The 16918-nt window shown below is 44.3% G+C and overlaps 1 protein-coding gene across 4 annotated transcripts; it reads right to left on the minus strand.

Moving 5' to 3' along the window:
• Positions 1-128: 128 nt before the first annotated feature.
• agbl5 (AGBL carboxypeptidase 5) lies at positions 129-16707 on the minus strand. Of its 4 annotated transcripts, none has more exons than XM_062550577.1 (18): positions 16612-16707; positions 15614-15674; positions 15230-15508; positions 14896-15067; positions 14298-14467; positions 13747-13924; positions 13214-13392; positions 11426-12020; positions 10799-10968; positions 10407-10542; positions 10022-10212; positions 8267-8481; positions 6918-7106; positions 2285-2427; positions 2124-2176; positions 1820-2013; positions 1541-1674; positions 129-846 (listed from the first exon to the last, which is right to left on the minus strand). In XM_062550577.1, exons 3-18 carry the CDS (start codon positions 15430-15432, stop codon positions 766-768), a joined length of 3003 nt encoding a protein of 1000 aa, XP_062406561.1. In that variant the 5' UTR covers positions 15433-15508; positions 15614-15674; positions 16612-16707; the 3' UTR covers positions 129-765. The 4 variants fall into 4 exon arrangements, with proteins under 4 accessions (XP_062406561.1, XP_062406559.1, XP_062406560.1 ...); XM_062550575.1 differs by having other exon boundaries at positions 129-861; XM_062550576.1 differs by lacking the exon at positions 16612-16707 and adding an exon at positions 16108-16203 and having other exon boundaries at positions 129-861.
• Between the last annotated feature and the right edge of the window lie 211 nt (positions 16708-16918).

The raw sequence follows: 16918 nt of genomic DNA on the forward strand, positions 1-16918 counted from the left end.
GCGCTAGTGTGCATGGCTGTACTGAATCGCTCACACAGACGAGGCATTAAAATCTACCTCCATACATTTACGCATTACACAAATAATGTAAGGTCATAGAGGACAGTAAACAAATGGGCTCTGGGTATAAATATTTATTAGTGTATGATAGGAAACTGAGCATATTCGAAGGCATAGCCTCCCAAACACTGGGAATTATGAATCTCTGAACCATCAATGATAATAAGTGTTGCTGTCATACACACAACTGCTGCATATCCACACAGCATTCTGATCTGCTGACAGAATTATAGAAACCAAAGAATAACAAGCACAAAGAGACATGGTTTGTAATTTAAAAACAAAAAAAGAACAAAATCACCAGTGAGACAACAGTATCATGCAAATGTGTGAACAATAATTAAGAATAGGCTACATTTTATTTCACAACAAATATGTCACACATTAATTAAAAGGCGCAATGATAAGTTGCAGTAATTCAGTCTTGCTACAGTATGTTGAAAGTGCTTGTGGGGCATCAGTGACTATGTGCAAGTCTAGCGCAAATCTCAAAGTCGGCTTCTATCCATGATTTCAGTGTAGTGATAAAGCAGCAGTCATCACTGCTGCAAATTGAAAGTTTGTGACCCAAAATGTTTCATATCTTTCCATCTGTGTGAAACTGCATATGAGGAGAAGTGAGCAGTGAACATATTATGTCCTTATAGTCATAGTGACTCAATGCCTTTGCTTTCTGCAGGTTTGTGGTAGCCTGGTGTTGAGGTCCTAGGCTTCAGTCAGCAAAAGCACTGTCCCACATACTGCTGCTGGGTCTGACACCACTTCAGGGGTGATCTCCTGCAAAGACTGACCAGAGCACAACTGTGAGTGAGTGAGACTACTGAATCAACTGTGGGTGTACAGTACGAAGAGGAAACCTATACATTCAGTAGAGGTAGAAATCACTAAAGAAACAGCGTATTTATTTAGATCTTGATTGTTTTAACAACGAAAAATGTATCAGTTAATGTATTGTGCTTGAAAAATGTATCAATTAATATATTGTACTTGTCCATCTTACTTTAGAACCAGTACCATATTGGACCCCAAACCTAGTGACCAACCCAAAGTCATACAACATAATATTGGCATTGGATATAATGGCAAAGTAATTATGATGTATCATGCAGACATGCCCATGTATTTTATGCATATACACTTGGACTTCTTGGGGCACTATTTAGAATAGATCATTGCCCAGGGGTGCGTTCCCCAGTTGCCATAGTTGCTAACTAAGTTGGTTGCAATGCAATGCAATTTCCCATCGCCAACAAACTAAGTCGCTAACAGCTTAACAATGTGGTTTTGGGAAACGCACCCCAAGAATGTGCAAAGAAGACCTACCTGCAATACAATGGTGATATATATATATATATATATATGTAGTGTTGATACTATGTAACATATTTGTTACCACTGCTTTATGCGCAAGTAGGCCTGGTGTGTGTGAACACGCACTGGCACGGCGTGTGTAACAAGAGTACATCCATTTCTTATTCACCTGCACGCTGGAATCGGACACTGGTGTCTCTGCTGTGATGCCATCTGAGTAAAGGTAACTGCGGGCAACTGCAGAGTTCCTAAGCAGAGCTTTGGAGGCCAGACTCAGAGCCGGACTCTCCTTCGCAGTCACTCCTGCCCGCAGCAACACAAACACATTCAGTTTCATAGGGAACATAGAGATGTGAAAAGCTTCATTATAAGAGGCAACAACAGTTAATGTCGGTTGATGTTCAAAACCGATTCTATGTGAAATGTGAGTGGGTCGGTGTTAATTTACCTGCGAAGGACAGGTGTTTCTTGATACCAGGCTTGATCAGTCTCCACACCTTCATAGTGGCGCTGGTGCTATCAGGGCTGGGGCCTGTGTGCTCAGTGGTCTTGGGTGGGGATGTTGGTGTCGGTGGGGCCAGAGTGTCGTGTGAGTCCAGCCTTCGCACTGGGATCCGGCTAGGCCTGGGCTGCAGCTCACACCTGAAATCAGCACCACACACCAATCAGATCACCAATCAGAAACACAGACCGAGCCCAGGCATAAAGGCATAATTATGTTTGGTAGGTATAATGGACAAAAGTCTAATTACTTGGTGTATTCGATGGAAGACAGGAAGTTGATGGGCCCCTCTCTCAAAGAGGTCTACAGTGAGAAAAGAGAAACTTAAGCCACTTGGCATTCTAAGCTGCTGTACGTGAAATGTATGTTTATGCTGTTAGCATGTCTTAGCTTAGCAGTTTTGTCTTTAACCTGTTTGGTGAGTGAGCCCCGTTTCGGAGGCGTTGCGTGATGATGGTACCCCGTGTTCGTCTTGGCCCCTCTGCCCCACCGCCCAGTCCGCGTCGGAAAGTCTTTGCCCTGTGACGACGGGCGGAAATCAGGGCAACTGTTGCCTGGGTGATAAGAAAATGGGATGAGAAACTGGTAACGCACATGTATCCACATGCTTTAAAAGACACTTTACAGATGCTGTATGGTAAAAAAGGCTTCCAGAGCATTCCTTCTACAGTAGTACATGATGAATGGTATGCCTGTTAGGTGGCAGTGATGTCTAATGGAGGCAGTTAACTGATGAAAAAAAAATGTATCATGTTATTAGGTGCAATGGTCTAGACTAGAGGAAACAACACTGTTCACCATGGTGACACAATGACCAAAGGGCACTCAACAGAGCCCTCCGCTGCACAAACGACTGACCAATGGCGTCACATTCAACCTTTGATTTCCTCTGCATCCTCACATGTACCTTTCCTGGCAAATGAAGTCTTTCTATAAGCGATGAGACATATTCCAGGCCTCTATACAGCCCTCTAGCTCAGGCATTTAGAGACAGGACAGCATAGCACTATCATTTCTATTGCTACGTGTTGTCCTTCCACACACAACAGGGATGAAAGGGTGTACCAAATTAAGCTCACAGTCGCAGATCACATGATCATGACTGACTGAGACATGACTGATAGGCTAAAACATGCTGTCATGAGGGCTCTATCACCTGGAGTGTACTAATGCTTCTACAAAGGCTCTAATGTTTCTACCCAGGCTTTAAGGGAGGACAAAGCCACAGACAAGTTGCAGAGGAAAAGGGAATAGATCATTGCAGAGATACTGTAGCTTTGAATAGATTAGTTGTGTTGTAGAAATACTGTTGTTTGTGTGTGTTAATTTGGTTTACTTTGGGGTATTTGAGGAATCCAAATCATCAGTGGGTGATGTCATAGTAAATTAAATGTTTTAAAAGTCAAAAACCTAACCATCGCATAAAGAAATTCTGTGTGATAGTTCAGGTTTGTGATATTTGATCAAATGACACTGCTTCTCTCCAGGCATATTTGGCTAGAATTGCTAATCTCTTGGTCCAAAGCAATATGTTTGATCGGTCCAGTAGAGAGCAAGGACTGTATGAGCACTAGGCTTTTTCTGAGCACACACTCACAAAACACTTAATTTAGTGGATTACAGACATGATCTTATCCTGATGCTGTGGCATCACGCTTTGCCATAGACATGTACTGAAATCCAATGTGATTTAATGTTAGCCAATGTCATCTGAGTCACATATTATAATGAAACCAATTGGACAAACAGGTGTTTCTTTTACATAGGCTTCCAGTCTCAAATAGGGATCCTTTATATTATAATTGTGTCACTGTTTCAAATTTTTTAGCCACCATCATGTTAACCCTGCTGTGATTTTGATTTTAAAATGCATATCAACAACATCTCTTTCAATGAATTTGATTTGAGTTGATTAGTTATGCCCCCCAGAGTCAGAGGGTTTGTGATGGACATGGACAAGCTGTGAAATGAATGTTGTTGATGCAGAAGCAAAGACCAAAACCACAGGGTTAACATGCCTAGCTGGTATCAGACTCAAGCCTTAAAATGATCTCATTTTGGATGTTGAAGGGTATTACAGGGGTCAGGATATAAAGATGCAAGAGACATCCACCAGGTGAAGACTCCAGGGAGGGGATTCTTGCACAGCCAGGCATCACCATGCAGCCGCATCCATGATGGGCAAAGGGGCCCCTACTGAAACTCATGAGTCGGTTAAGACTGCTATGCTCTTGCCCAATCGCCAATGGTGCTTTTGCGTAGCGGCATGCCTTCCTGTGCAATTGGAGCTATTGAGACTACAGTTGACACACACACACACACACAAGAAATGAGATCAGAGAAACTCACCACACACAGGAGGGACATGGAGGAAGGTTTTAAAATGCAGAAAAAGAGTGAGGGTCACAAACCACTTCAGTTCAACCACAGAGGGGATATTTATTAGAGAAAAGGTCAGACATCTGAAATGTTACTCCACTCTACATATCAAAGTATCTATGAGATATATCCATATGCATGTGTGCAGTAGTAAAGATATGAACCACATTTAAAAGCACAGTTGTGATAAGTCGCACTTGAGAGAGGCGAATGAGAAGATGTGCAAGTTTTACTTCATGAAATGCATTTTTTCTCCTTCCTGAAAGCTTGAATCCCTAGACCAGCAATATTATATTTTCAAGAAAGTGTATTTAAAGGCATCAAATAATCTAGACTGTGAAGTGTTGTCTGAAATACAAATTAACAACATAGGACAAACAATAGGCACAGCATGGACTTACATCCTTCATTATAGCTTTCAAGCATAGACATACCATCTCTCCCCTACAACAATGTTGTATGTGTCACCATAACTGGGAAGACCACTACCACAACTCTACCACCATGTTTCAGAACACCTGAATTACCACAAATCACAGGCCACCTACACAAAACTGAGCCAGAGGCCAAACTGTGTCTAAAAAACAACTTCAAACAAAAGGTTGCCTTTCTTCCTCAATATCTTGCCTTTCTGGCCTCATCATATCCACAAGGTAAAATTATTTTAACTCAGGATATCAGTTAAGACTTTCACCAGACAGCACAAGACCAGGAACAGCTATCCTTACTCTAACAGGGTGAACAACTCATGTTGTGAAAAGCACCTCTGTGGCGTTTGAAATGCACGCCCGCAGACTTGATGGGGACATCTTAAGAGTGTCTCTGGTCAAATCATTCACATGCTTGTACTGGAGATGGTTTGTGAGAGGAGGGAGGGAGGGGAGAAGGGTACAGAGGTGTACACTTGCACAATGGTTTTAGGCTCCTGTGAGGTGTGAGTCTAAAAAACAAACCGTCTGGGGGTGGGGGTGGGGGTGGGTTCGGGGACGTTCAACCATTGCGGTCCTAATCTAGAAGCCAGTAGCTGTTACTACAAACACCTGACAAAAGTTGGCACAAGGTTAACATATGAAGACATGGTTTACAGTTGGATCACAGGTACATAAACGACAGATGCCATACGCTGTCGTTTAGACAGATAAACACATTAACATGTGACAGCTGCTTTTTCTGATTAGTGTTCATTCAAATGCCTTTAGGTGATAAAAGCATTGAAATGTGTGGAGATCAGAAAAAAAAACAAAAAAAACATTTGTGTCTGCTGCACATGAACAAGCATCTGTGTGTCAGTGCAGGTCTCCAGCAAACAGGATTTTTCTATACAGAAAATTTAAATACAGAAAAAAAAAACCTCATTCGAATCTCAGCTGCGTGATTTTTAAAAAGCCTGTAATAGAACATACAAAGTCTGTGAATATCCATACACACGACACAAACACACTCACACACACACACACACACACACACACACACACACACACACACACACACACACACACACACACACACACACACACACACACACACACACACACACACACACACACACACACACACATACACAAATAATAGCCACTTCAGCTATGTTCCCATGGTTACCACTGCATTCTGCCTAAATAATATACATTTTGACTTTTACATAATGAGTGCAACACAGCAAAAGAGTCATTTGGCATGTTATAAAGAAACTCACACATAAACACCATTGGAATTATCAAAGGCCCTTTCAATAACTATGATTTTTTTTAAAAAAAAGAAAGAGATTGGTCACAGGTCATGGAACTGGTTCTGTTATTGGTTCAAAAATCCTCCAAAAGCCTCCTTAATGTTACTATAGCATGATACTCCTATTGTGCTACAAGAGGTTAATATTGTGTGTAATATTTTGTACTAGTATGTTTACACTGTAATGCTTTCAAATAAACAGTAGTGTAACGTGTGATCTTAAGTAATATTCAGGAGATTCCATCCGGGACAGAATGCCTTTCCCCTCTCTGACCTTTCTTGATTACAAAAAGACACCTTTGTCTTCTAAAGATACGCTTATTTGCCTGCATTAGCTTCCAAGTTCATAATCTTATTAAATAGCTGCTACAGGGAAAGACATCATAAAAAATAACAGGGAAATTATAAGGTGCTACAGACCAAGCTGTTAATAAATTCTTTGCTTACAGGTGCATTTCATGTCATCTCAAATAATAATAATAATGATTTTCTTAAAAATCGGAAATTGGAGACATCAGCTATGGGTTTAGCACCACACTTATGCACTCCCCACACACAAGCACGCACACACACACACACACACACACGCACACACGCACACACGCACACACGCACACACGCGCACGTTCAAACACACATGCACGCACACACACACACACACACACACACACACACACACACACACGCACACACGCACACACGCACACACGCGCACGTTCAAACACACATGCACGCACGCAGTGTTGTCATTGCTCTCAATCCTGGGATGGTCGTGTGGCCTGGACCTGCCCTGCCGGGGTGCTGGCATCACTGAGGAAGGCAAGCGGGGGTAGGCCCTGGTGGAGCAGGGGACTCAATTTGGTGAGGAGCCCCGTGCGGGGCATGGCCTGCAGGGAGGGTAACAGCTGAGCCAGGCTGGGCGGCTGGAGGGAGTACAGACCTGCCATGCTGATGGAGCAGGGGCTTGGGTTGGGGCCGGAGGTGGAGGAAGAGGAGGAGGAGGGTGAGGAGGAGGACGACGAGGAGGAGTTAGAGAGGGAGGGACGGGAGAGGGCAGGCTGGCTGGTGTTAGGAGACCGTAACAGAGGACGGTGGTGGTGGGATCGCCTCTTCTCCTGAGCTTTAGACTCTACAGAGACATAAAGACACACGTCTCAGTCATTCTCTCTCTCACACACACACACACACACACACACACATTCACTTACAAACACACACATACACACACATTCACTTACAAATACACACATGCACACTCCCTCTTCCACAAAGGAACACAGTGGCATGCAGATTTTTTTTTACTTTTAAAGAAACACTTCCAAAGACGTGCTTGACCAATCAAAAATATTGGTTGTTGCTGCACCGCCTCACATTTTGTCTATACCAAGAATGGTAATTATATATTTTACAGGTCTTAGTTTTGGGACTTAAATAGTAGGTAGACAAACTTTGAGCAAGATCTGAAACAGTGCAGCAAACATTTTCCTAGATTTGGTCTAATTTGACACGGAATGACACAGAAGCATCTGGAAAAGTCTGCATGTCTCTGGAGAATACTCTCTTGTCACTGTGGACCCCTGGGATGAAGGCTACATAGTAATATCAAACCAAGAGGCATGGGGAGAAAACGGGGCACATATGCGCAAGCAGAGCAGCTACAAGGCTAGAGTTTACACACACACACACACTTCAGAAGGCCCACTATGTGACATTAGTGCTTAAGTAAACCAAGATTAGTTGGAGGGCACAGAACATGTTGACATCACCAACTACCAGACAATCGGTTCACCAAATCACTGATACAATATTTTGAAAAGTGAATTTAACATCTGACTAGGAAAACAAGAAGTCATTTCATTTCATCACTACCTCTCCATTCAATTAATTAAAATGGACTTGAACTATCACTGCACATGACCATATAAATAAGAAGAGCACAAGCTGGGATCCATTGTGTTATAGAGAAGAAAAGCCCTTAAATCACTTCACTTGACATCTAAGACACATGATCCAAAAGCATCTGGATTTGCAACTTTGAATGGCAAAAAGCAAACAAATAAGGTCACAGAATATCCATTCATGGAAACAACAGGTTCTCAACATCCAAGCTCCTCAGAGCCCTGTTTTTCCCCCAGCAATCGAGCTGACAGAGCCAACAGCCGCAGTGTGCACATGGCCAACCAGTTCAATCCCATGCTCACGCCTTTTTCACACACAGTCCTAAACACACCCATATATGGTAAGCTCCTCCCCCGAACGGACAAGGAGGCGTGTCTTCTGTACTCTTACCTCTGACGGGTCCCAGGGCCCTGTGGGCGGGCCTGTGTGGGGTGGAGGAGGAGGAGGGGGCAGGGGCGTGGCCTGAGGGCCCACAGCCAAAGGTGAAGCTGGGGGAGCTCTTGAGCTGCGGGGACACCTGCTGGCCAGCGTGGGGCGCGCCAACACTGGTGCTGTTGCTACGCGTCCGGCTCAGGGAGTTCTCTGAGGCAGAGGTGCTCAGGCCACTAAACAACAACAACAACAACAACAACAACAACAAGCACAGATTAAAAAAAAAAAAACTAACGACAAATGCACAAACAAACAAACTAAAGACAGATCCAATTAGCCATCAGTGTGTTAGCTATTACTCTGAATTATCTAAATGAAATGCACACAAATTGTACTTTAAAACACTCAAAAATAAACTAGTTAATTAATGTTAATGCAATAAAACATCTACAAACTGTGATTGCACAGATATCTTCTGAAGTTATTGCCAATCAGCTAGCATTAGTCTGGCCTACCGCAGTACCACTTTGGATCTTTATTTTTGTTTGTTTAATGATTATTTCCATTATTGATTGTTATTGACATTATTGTTATGATTCTATAACTGTTTACAGTTCATTCTAATTATTGTATTGTCATGCTTGTAAGTCGTTTAGGACAAAAGCATCTGCTAAATTACATAAACATAAACATAGACATCATCAACATAATCATCACAAGTGTGATTTACAAGAGTGAATCACTGTAGCACAAATGGCTATGCCCCTTAATGACATAAACCCAGATTGTCAGGAGTGTTATTAGTTAGTAGTTATGGTTATGGTTATGGTTATGGTGGTGGTGCTTAGCAGACGCTTTTGTCCAAAGCGACATACAAACAAAACAACACAATAATAAAATTTAGCAGTTGATCATACTATAGTGTCGACTAAAGAGAATATCTACTTAAATAATAAATAGTGTCAATATTTATGCAATCCAATGAAAATAAAACAATGAGTAAATAGGAGAATTGTAGTTAAACAATAGTCATTCAATCAATTATATAATAACAATAACTATGGAATAAAAAACAATAATAAAAACAATGTCAATTTAATCAATGGCCTAATGGTAACAAAACAACGCTAAAACATACAAACCTAACCATAAGAACATTAATAGCCTAAATGCAAATTGAATAAATATGCCTTCAGATTCCTTTTGAACGACTCAAAACTATTGGAACGAAGAGCACTGGGCAACTCATTCCACCAACTAGTTAAAACAACACCCGGTATTCATTCATTTGTGGAGAAATTAGATGGTTCGATGAACCATTGTTTTCTAGCTAGTGTCTATCCATTTTCAGAGAACTAGATTGATTTACACATTTTTATAATTTTACAAAACACTGTTTCAACCAGCTCTAAACTTTGCTGATTCTTTCATTGGGAGACCGACATGAATATGAAGCACCCAATATAATCATTTACAAATATAGTAATACAGTGCTTTCTAAATGAAAATGTAGGTTATATAGGTTAGGTAAGGTAAGGTAAGGTAATGTTTATTTATATAGCGCATTTCACGTGCACTGAGTGCAACCCAAAGCGCTTTACACACAACAGATACAAATAGTGCCGAACGGAGTGGCTTAGTCGCCAGCATACCCGTGACGACATGAAACAAACAAATGTACAAAATAACATCATGAGACAAGACAAAAGATGACGGACGGAGTGGCTTATATAGCGGGGTGGGAAGTAGTTTGCTTGTTTGACTGGATCTTACGTGTTTTTGGGGGGGCTGCCAGTTTTGGAGCCGTTCCTCCTGACACTGGTGCTGACTCCTTTGCTGTTGCGCACCTGTTTGAGCAGAGAGGCACGCAGGTTTGGCAGGCAGCTGTGCTCCGACAGAATGAGCCGGGGCCACGGGTTACACTCCGCCATGTCCAGGGCTGCCACGGCGACAGCGCGCCCCACCTTACACACAAACACACACACAAGGCGTTAAGGATACCTAAAAATCCCTCTTGGGACACAATCATCACATTCACAGTCATGACCAAACCCATATTTCATTCTGTACAGATGCATTAACGTAGTGGTTTTGAGATTAGAAACATATCATGCATGTTTGAGTATGAGGCAAACGGGTCGCTGCACTGCGCATTTACCTGCTCGTATATATCAGGTGTGTATTTGGGTGGGAAGGTGGGAGGTGGTGGGGGTGTTGCTCGACCGTTGTCATGACACGCAGGGGGAATGGCATTGACCGAACGGCCAGTATTGTAATTACACTCCAGAGTGTAACTGCATACATGGGAAAACAAAGGATGTCTGATCAAACAACTGAGTCTAACTGGAACACTTACTGTATGAAAAACACAAAAGTTAGTCATTTAAGAATACCGGTAGTTGCTGACAATGTTAGACAATATACAATATGCTTTCTCAGAATAACATGATTTAGTAATAACAGTATCATAAGGGATTGAGAAAGGACACTGCACAAGCAGGTTTGCAGTGCATGTGTGCGTCACAGAGCTCTACAGACAGGCAGGCGTACCTGTGGATAAGGCCAATAGCTTTATGAATGGCCACTCTTCCACTGCCCTCTTTTGACTGGCCATCACGCTTGTCCCGTGCGTACATATTCTTTTCGGAGAAGTTACAGCCCAGGTAGTCAAAGTGGGCAGAGTTCACAGCTATCAGCTTTGGATAGAGCAGATTCTCTACCTTCAGAGCAGAACAGATGAAAGAAAAGTTAGGGAGACCATAGCTGCTAAACATGAATTAAAATTACTGAGTTAAAAATAGACCTCTTGATTATGGAAACTAGAACATATTAGCCAGCCACACAAACACACACACACACACACACACACACACACACAGCACTTCACCTATATCCAACGCCCCCAGGGTAAACACACACACACACACACACACACACACACACACACACACACACACACACACACACACACACACACACACACACACACACACACACACACACACACACAGCACTTCACCTATATCCAACACCCCCAGGGTAAACACACACACACACACACACACACACACACACACACACACACACACACACACACACACACACACACACACACACACACACACACACACACACACACACACACACACACACACACACACACACACACACACACACCTGCTCAGTTTCATCAGTCAGGCTGTTCCCATACATGAAACACCCTCGCTTGGAGGCGTGGCCGTGCAGGTCTACGTAATAGGCCACGCCGCTCTCTTGGGGCGGGATCTGCTCCACGGGGGGCGTGCCCTGCGCCACCGGAGCCGCCGGGTTGGCCGCCGTCTCGTTCTCGTCGCAGGGCCCCTCCTCCCGCTCCACGGCGTCCTTCTCCCAGCCGCCGCCCCCCTCGCCCTCGGCCTCCAGCTGCATGGGCTGCTGCAGACCCGGCGCCGTGATGGCCAGCCCGTCCCCGCTGCGCTCCGCCTCGTTCCTCCGGTTGAGCCGTTCCAGCTCGCTGGGCTGGTTTGGCCCGGACCCGGGGCCGGGGATGGGGATGGGGATGGGCCCGGGGCCTGGGTGGGTGTTGGCCAGGTTGGAGATCTTGGCACTGAGGGGGCCCTGGGTGCCGGAGGGCTTCCAGCAGGGCGGCTGGGGGCCCAGGCGGTTGTGCTGGTGGTGGAAGAGCAGCAGGGCTTTTGCCCCGTAGATGGAGGGGTGCAGCTCGGGACTGGGGCTCAAGTACTGCCGGTTCAGGTTGACCCCGCGGGAGTCCGTCCTGTGTGAAGGGGGAACAGATGACGTCAACAACACCTGAGTGGCTCTCTTAAGGTCTCTCAAGATTGTGTGTCTGGGTCAAGCTTCACATTACACAACTGCCTTGCCTGGGGCTGCAAGGGCAAATTACACCATCCTTAAGAGTGAAGAACACAGAATATCTGACATGTGACATAGCGAAATGTCGTACTGTGACCTCATCTCGTCTTGTATGGGCAGTGTTGTAATGAAATGTGCAAGCATGGTACATACAGAGATCACCAACTCTCATTAAAGGAGAATTCCGGTGTGATATTGACTTTAAATGTGTTGAAACATGATACCGAGTGTGAGCGATTGTCTCAGAGCTGATTTCGACCTGTCAGCTGTTCTCCGAAACCCGGCGGGAGCTTAGAAATAGTCAACCAGGTTTTTAACGTTTGTGCCTCGGGCATCGATCTGCCGTGCAAATAAATCACTGTTTTACACCATTAATGAGGCTCAAAGTAGCTCCACACTTTATTGGTAGACTTCTGAGGGCCCTGACATTTAAAACGAGACATCGAGAACTTTGAAAAAGCACTGGTTGTTTACTTACATGACTGTTTATTCAGGCAGTCACTTTCGAAAGTTTACCGGTCGCAGCCATCTTGAATTTAGTCACGTGACTGATTCATGACTAGTGCACGCATAGACATAGCGATTACGTGAACCAGTCACGAATCAGTCACGTGACTAGATTCAAGATGGCTGCTACCGCTAAACTTTTGAAAGTGACTGCCTGAATAAACAGTCATGTAAGTAAACAACCAGTGCTTTTTCAAAGTTCTCGATGTCTCGTTTTAAATGTCAGGGCCCTCAGAAGTCTACCAATAAAGTATGGAGCTACTTTGAGCCTCATTAATGGTGTAAAACAGTGATTTATTTGCACGGCAGTTCGATGCCCGAGGCACAAACGTTAAAAACCTGGTTGACTATTTCTAAGCTCCCGCCGGGTTTCGGAGAACAGCTGACAGGTCGAAAACAGCTCTGAGACAATCGCTCACACTCGGTATCATGTTTCAACACATTTAAAGTCAATATCACACCGGAATTCTCCTTTAACCTCATTAATCAACTCTTCCTGGGGGTTAATCCTTGTCCAGGAAACCAACCAATTCATTAAACATTAATGAGGAGAGAGCATCGCATTGCCCTTTTGGCCCCTTGACTGACCTGTAGTGACCTCTGACAACACCGTCAGGGTTGAGCATGGGAATGAGTTTGAACACAAACATCCTGCGCAGTATTTGGGCCCGCGGGTCGTCCCGATTGAGGATAAACTTCAGGAAACCGTTGAAGACGAAGCTGGCCGGCGTCTCTCCTGGGTGCACTCGACTGCTCAGGAAAAACACCTGACAAAGCCCACAGACACAACACAATCAAGAGCCCAGCAATTAGTGATCAAGATGATCAAGAACATACTGCACACAGAGGAAAATCTCACTACTGCATGGAGAGCTTATACAGTAGAGATGCTCACAGCATCTGATGGAAGTATAAAATGTCCAGTTTCACAATCTACCTTAATTCAAGTCACATATTGTACAGTACAATTTCCAAGATGCAGTTTTGATATGCATGTGATACAAGCATCATTCAAACATCCTCCTTTAAAAAAAAAACAATTAAAAAAAACCCCATACAATTACAGAATTCAATAACACATGAAAACGTACATAATATGTGCTCCTAATAAGTGCTCCTACCCTTTTCCCTACGAAGCGATGTGCTCTGGGAGTGCTGTGGTCAGGGAAAAGCTTGTCCAGCCTGGGCTCTCTGTCCTCCTGGATGCCGTGGCAGGAGGACACCGTTAGCAGGTCCACGCGGTGCCCGTCCAGAGAGTGGCACAGCAGCTCACGGTGGTAATACACAGAGTCAACAGGACTGGGGAGAAAGGCACAACCCATCGAGCCTCAAACATCTGCAATATCATCATAACCTGAGAACACTTCATCCAGCAGCCAAAGCCATCTGTACATGTGTGTGTGTGTGTGTGTGTGTGTGTGACAATTTCACTGCATTCTTTACATTAGTAATCATATGCATGTGACAAATACACATCCTTGAATCTTTGTATCCTTGTGAGTCCGTACATGTGTGTGTGTGTGTGTGTGTGTGTGTGTGTGACAATTTCACGGCATTCTTTACATTAGTAATCATATGCATGTGACAAATAAACATCCTCGCATCCTTGTGAGTGTGTACATGTGTGTACGTGTGTGTGTGTGTGTGTGTGTGTGTGTGTGTGCGCGCGTACCTGCATGGTCCTAGAGAATGGGTGGTGCTAAGCAGCCTCTGGTCCAGCTGCTGCAGCATGTCCTGACTCTCGGCGTAAGAGAAGGGGTAGCAGAAGGCAAAGTAGGTGGTGGCGCCGCGCACCTCCGACAGGCGATGGACAAAGGACAGGGTGAACTGATTCTCTGACAGCTGTGAGGGGGGGGGGGGCACAGAGACACATCCACTCAGCTCTGACTGTCACCATCCTTACACACACCCCAGTATTAGACATAATAGGTTCTGACTAGGGGCAGTAAGAGTCGCGGAGCATGACAAAGCAACTCACCGTAATTTCCCGACTATTAGCCGCGGCTTATACATTGATTTTGCTAAATTTCTTCAGCTATGAGGTTAATACAGGGGGCCAGTTAATATGGTGTTAATATGGTTTTGTTTCTTTTAACTTGCATAAAACACTATGCTGCGGCTAAATACACAATGCAGTTTATATGCGGGAAATTACTGTAGGCAACGCTGAAACAAAGAGATTGAAGCAGATGATATCATCCACTGACTCAGGCAGAGGAGAAGGGTGGGGTGGGGTGGGGTGGGGTGTAGAGGGGGCTGCGCTGGCGTACCTCGAACGTGGGCCGTTCCCGAACCCTTTCCCAGCGCATCCTCACGGGCAGCGTGCGCACAAACGGGGTCATGCCTTGAGAGTACAGCTTGCTCTGCTTGTTCATGTTCATCACATTAATCTTCAGCAGCTTCCCTGGGGCGACACCCCGCACACTGAAGTAGAACCATGACCTGAAATGATCACAAAGCACTCATAGTCCAGGAAGCAAACGTGACCCTTCCTAAAACTACCGGTAGGGAGGTGATGACATGATGACAAAGTCAGATACAAATGGCAGAATATTAACGGGAACATCTCTGTGTCATTCTGCAATGTAGCCAGCTGCCACTCACCGGTTGCCGTTCTCAAACTCTGTGTCCGCACAATCGGGCTTGGTCCAGATGTTGAACTCGTAGTCCGGAGTGGAGAGAGGGCCATTGTTGCCGTTGGCAGCGGGCTCCCCATCTGATCCGGCCCGGTCCACTCTCTCCACTCTGGCCAGGTTCCCAGAATCAAACCGAGAGCTGAACACCACAGGGCCAAACCGGGCCTCCATGGCGGAGCTCACAGTCCACAGTCCAACAGCTTCCGTTCAGAACTCACATCATCTATTTCTTGACACTATGTAGGAACTACAGAGCACTTTCCATGTCATTTTAGGATTCACAGAGCCTTAAATGCTACAATAATACAACAAAAACATTCATTTAAGAGAAAGGAGTGGTTACACATCCTACCAATCATTGTCCTCGCGTACCCATCATCTGTGGTCTGGTTGAAGCTCTGGGTAATGTCAGCCTGAATATAAAATGAATGAAAACAGAGTATCTCAGCAATTACAATCTTTGAATGACAGCCCAGTGGAATTGATGGCTGACACCACTAGCATGCCTAATATGATCTAGCACATCTTCCAACTAAAAAGCAGCAGCTTTTGCTTTGAAAATCAAAACAACACAACCTTGCAAGCCAAGTGACTGAGTAAGGCCGTTAGAGAGACACATTTTCGTTTGCACAGCTGTTCGTGTATTTAACGATACGATGTCTGAAAATTATAGTATCTGTAGTTCGCCTACATTGATGCCTCTTCTTCACCAATATCTCTAGCGAACAGGCATCCTGTTTAACAGGCTGCTGTGTAGTATGGGTCCTGCTAGCTATGGCTTAAGGCTAATAAGCTTACAACAAAAGGCGTCCTTGTCATTTTCGTGAACATTATCTATACAAACACCTTCATCAAACATATCTTGAGCAGATGCAATGATCATCATTTAAATCCAGGAAACGAACACAGCTTGTTCAACATTGGGTTGGAGTCAGGGGTTTGGCTGGGTTGCTAATGACTACAATACAAAACATTCTGACCAAGCAACTAACCAACCAACCTTGATGCCAGATAAATAAATCAACGTTGTGATGATTTGAAAGAAAACAATCGGATGCATCATGCATATTATCTAACCGGTCGACGTGTGCATGGTAATATATGCCTAATGATAAACCAGTTCGTAAATTGTGAAACTACGACTCGATTTATCAGTTTTGCTCGTTCTAGCTTAGCTCAACATAAGACAGACAGCTAAGGTTAACGCTAGCTAACGTTAACGGGCTGATAATGTTAAAATCGATAGTGTCATGATATGCCATACTTTACTTGGCGATAACTTCACAATTACCAAGAAATCGAATGCTTAAAACATAAGATGATTTGAGGAATTTGAAAGGTTATCGCTACCTCTTTTCCGTTCCTGTCTCCCTCCTCCTCCTCCTCCTCCCGACCACTGGTCTTTAAACCCAAACAAACAAGCCCACTGAGCTAAAGAGACTGTACACCAGAGACACTCCACTCAACTCATGACGCCTTCTTCCTGTTTCGTCAGATCGAGGCGCCGCTTATCTGGGGAGAGGTAGTTATCAACCATCTTTGATACAAATACAATCATTGAAAAAGACTCTCCAACTCCGCCAACTCCACATGTAGACACAAATTGGAATAGGAATCGATTTTTCGCCTGCCCTTGTAGTCTAGTCGTAATTTCTTG

This window comes from Sardina pilchardus, chromosome 12 (genome assembly GCF_963854185.1).
Source record: "Sardina pilchardus chromosome 12, fSarPil1.1, whole genome shotgun sequence".
Taxonomy (NCBI): Eukaryota; Metazoa; Chordata; class Actinopteri; order Clupeiformes; family Clupeidae; genus Sardina; species Sardina pilchardus.

Excerpts from the sequence above, each read along its gene's own strand:
- agbl5 (XM_062550575.1), bottom strand. The coding sequence starts at position 15,432 with ATGGAGGCCCGGTTTGGCCCTGTGGTGTTCAGCTCTCGGTTTGATTCT. Across the intron at positions 10,969-11,425 it reads TGACTGATGAAACTGAGCAG|GTAGAGAATCTGCTCTATCC; the intron begins GTGTGTGTGTGT and ends TCTGCTCTGAAG. Across the intron at positions 862-1,540 it reads TGTCCGATTCCAGCGTGCAG|TTGTGCTCTGGTCAGTCTTT; the intron begins GTGAATAAGAAA and ends ACTCACTCACAG.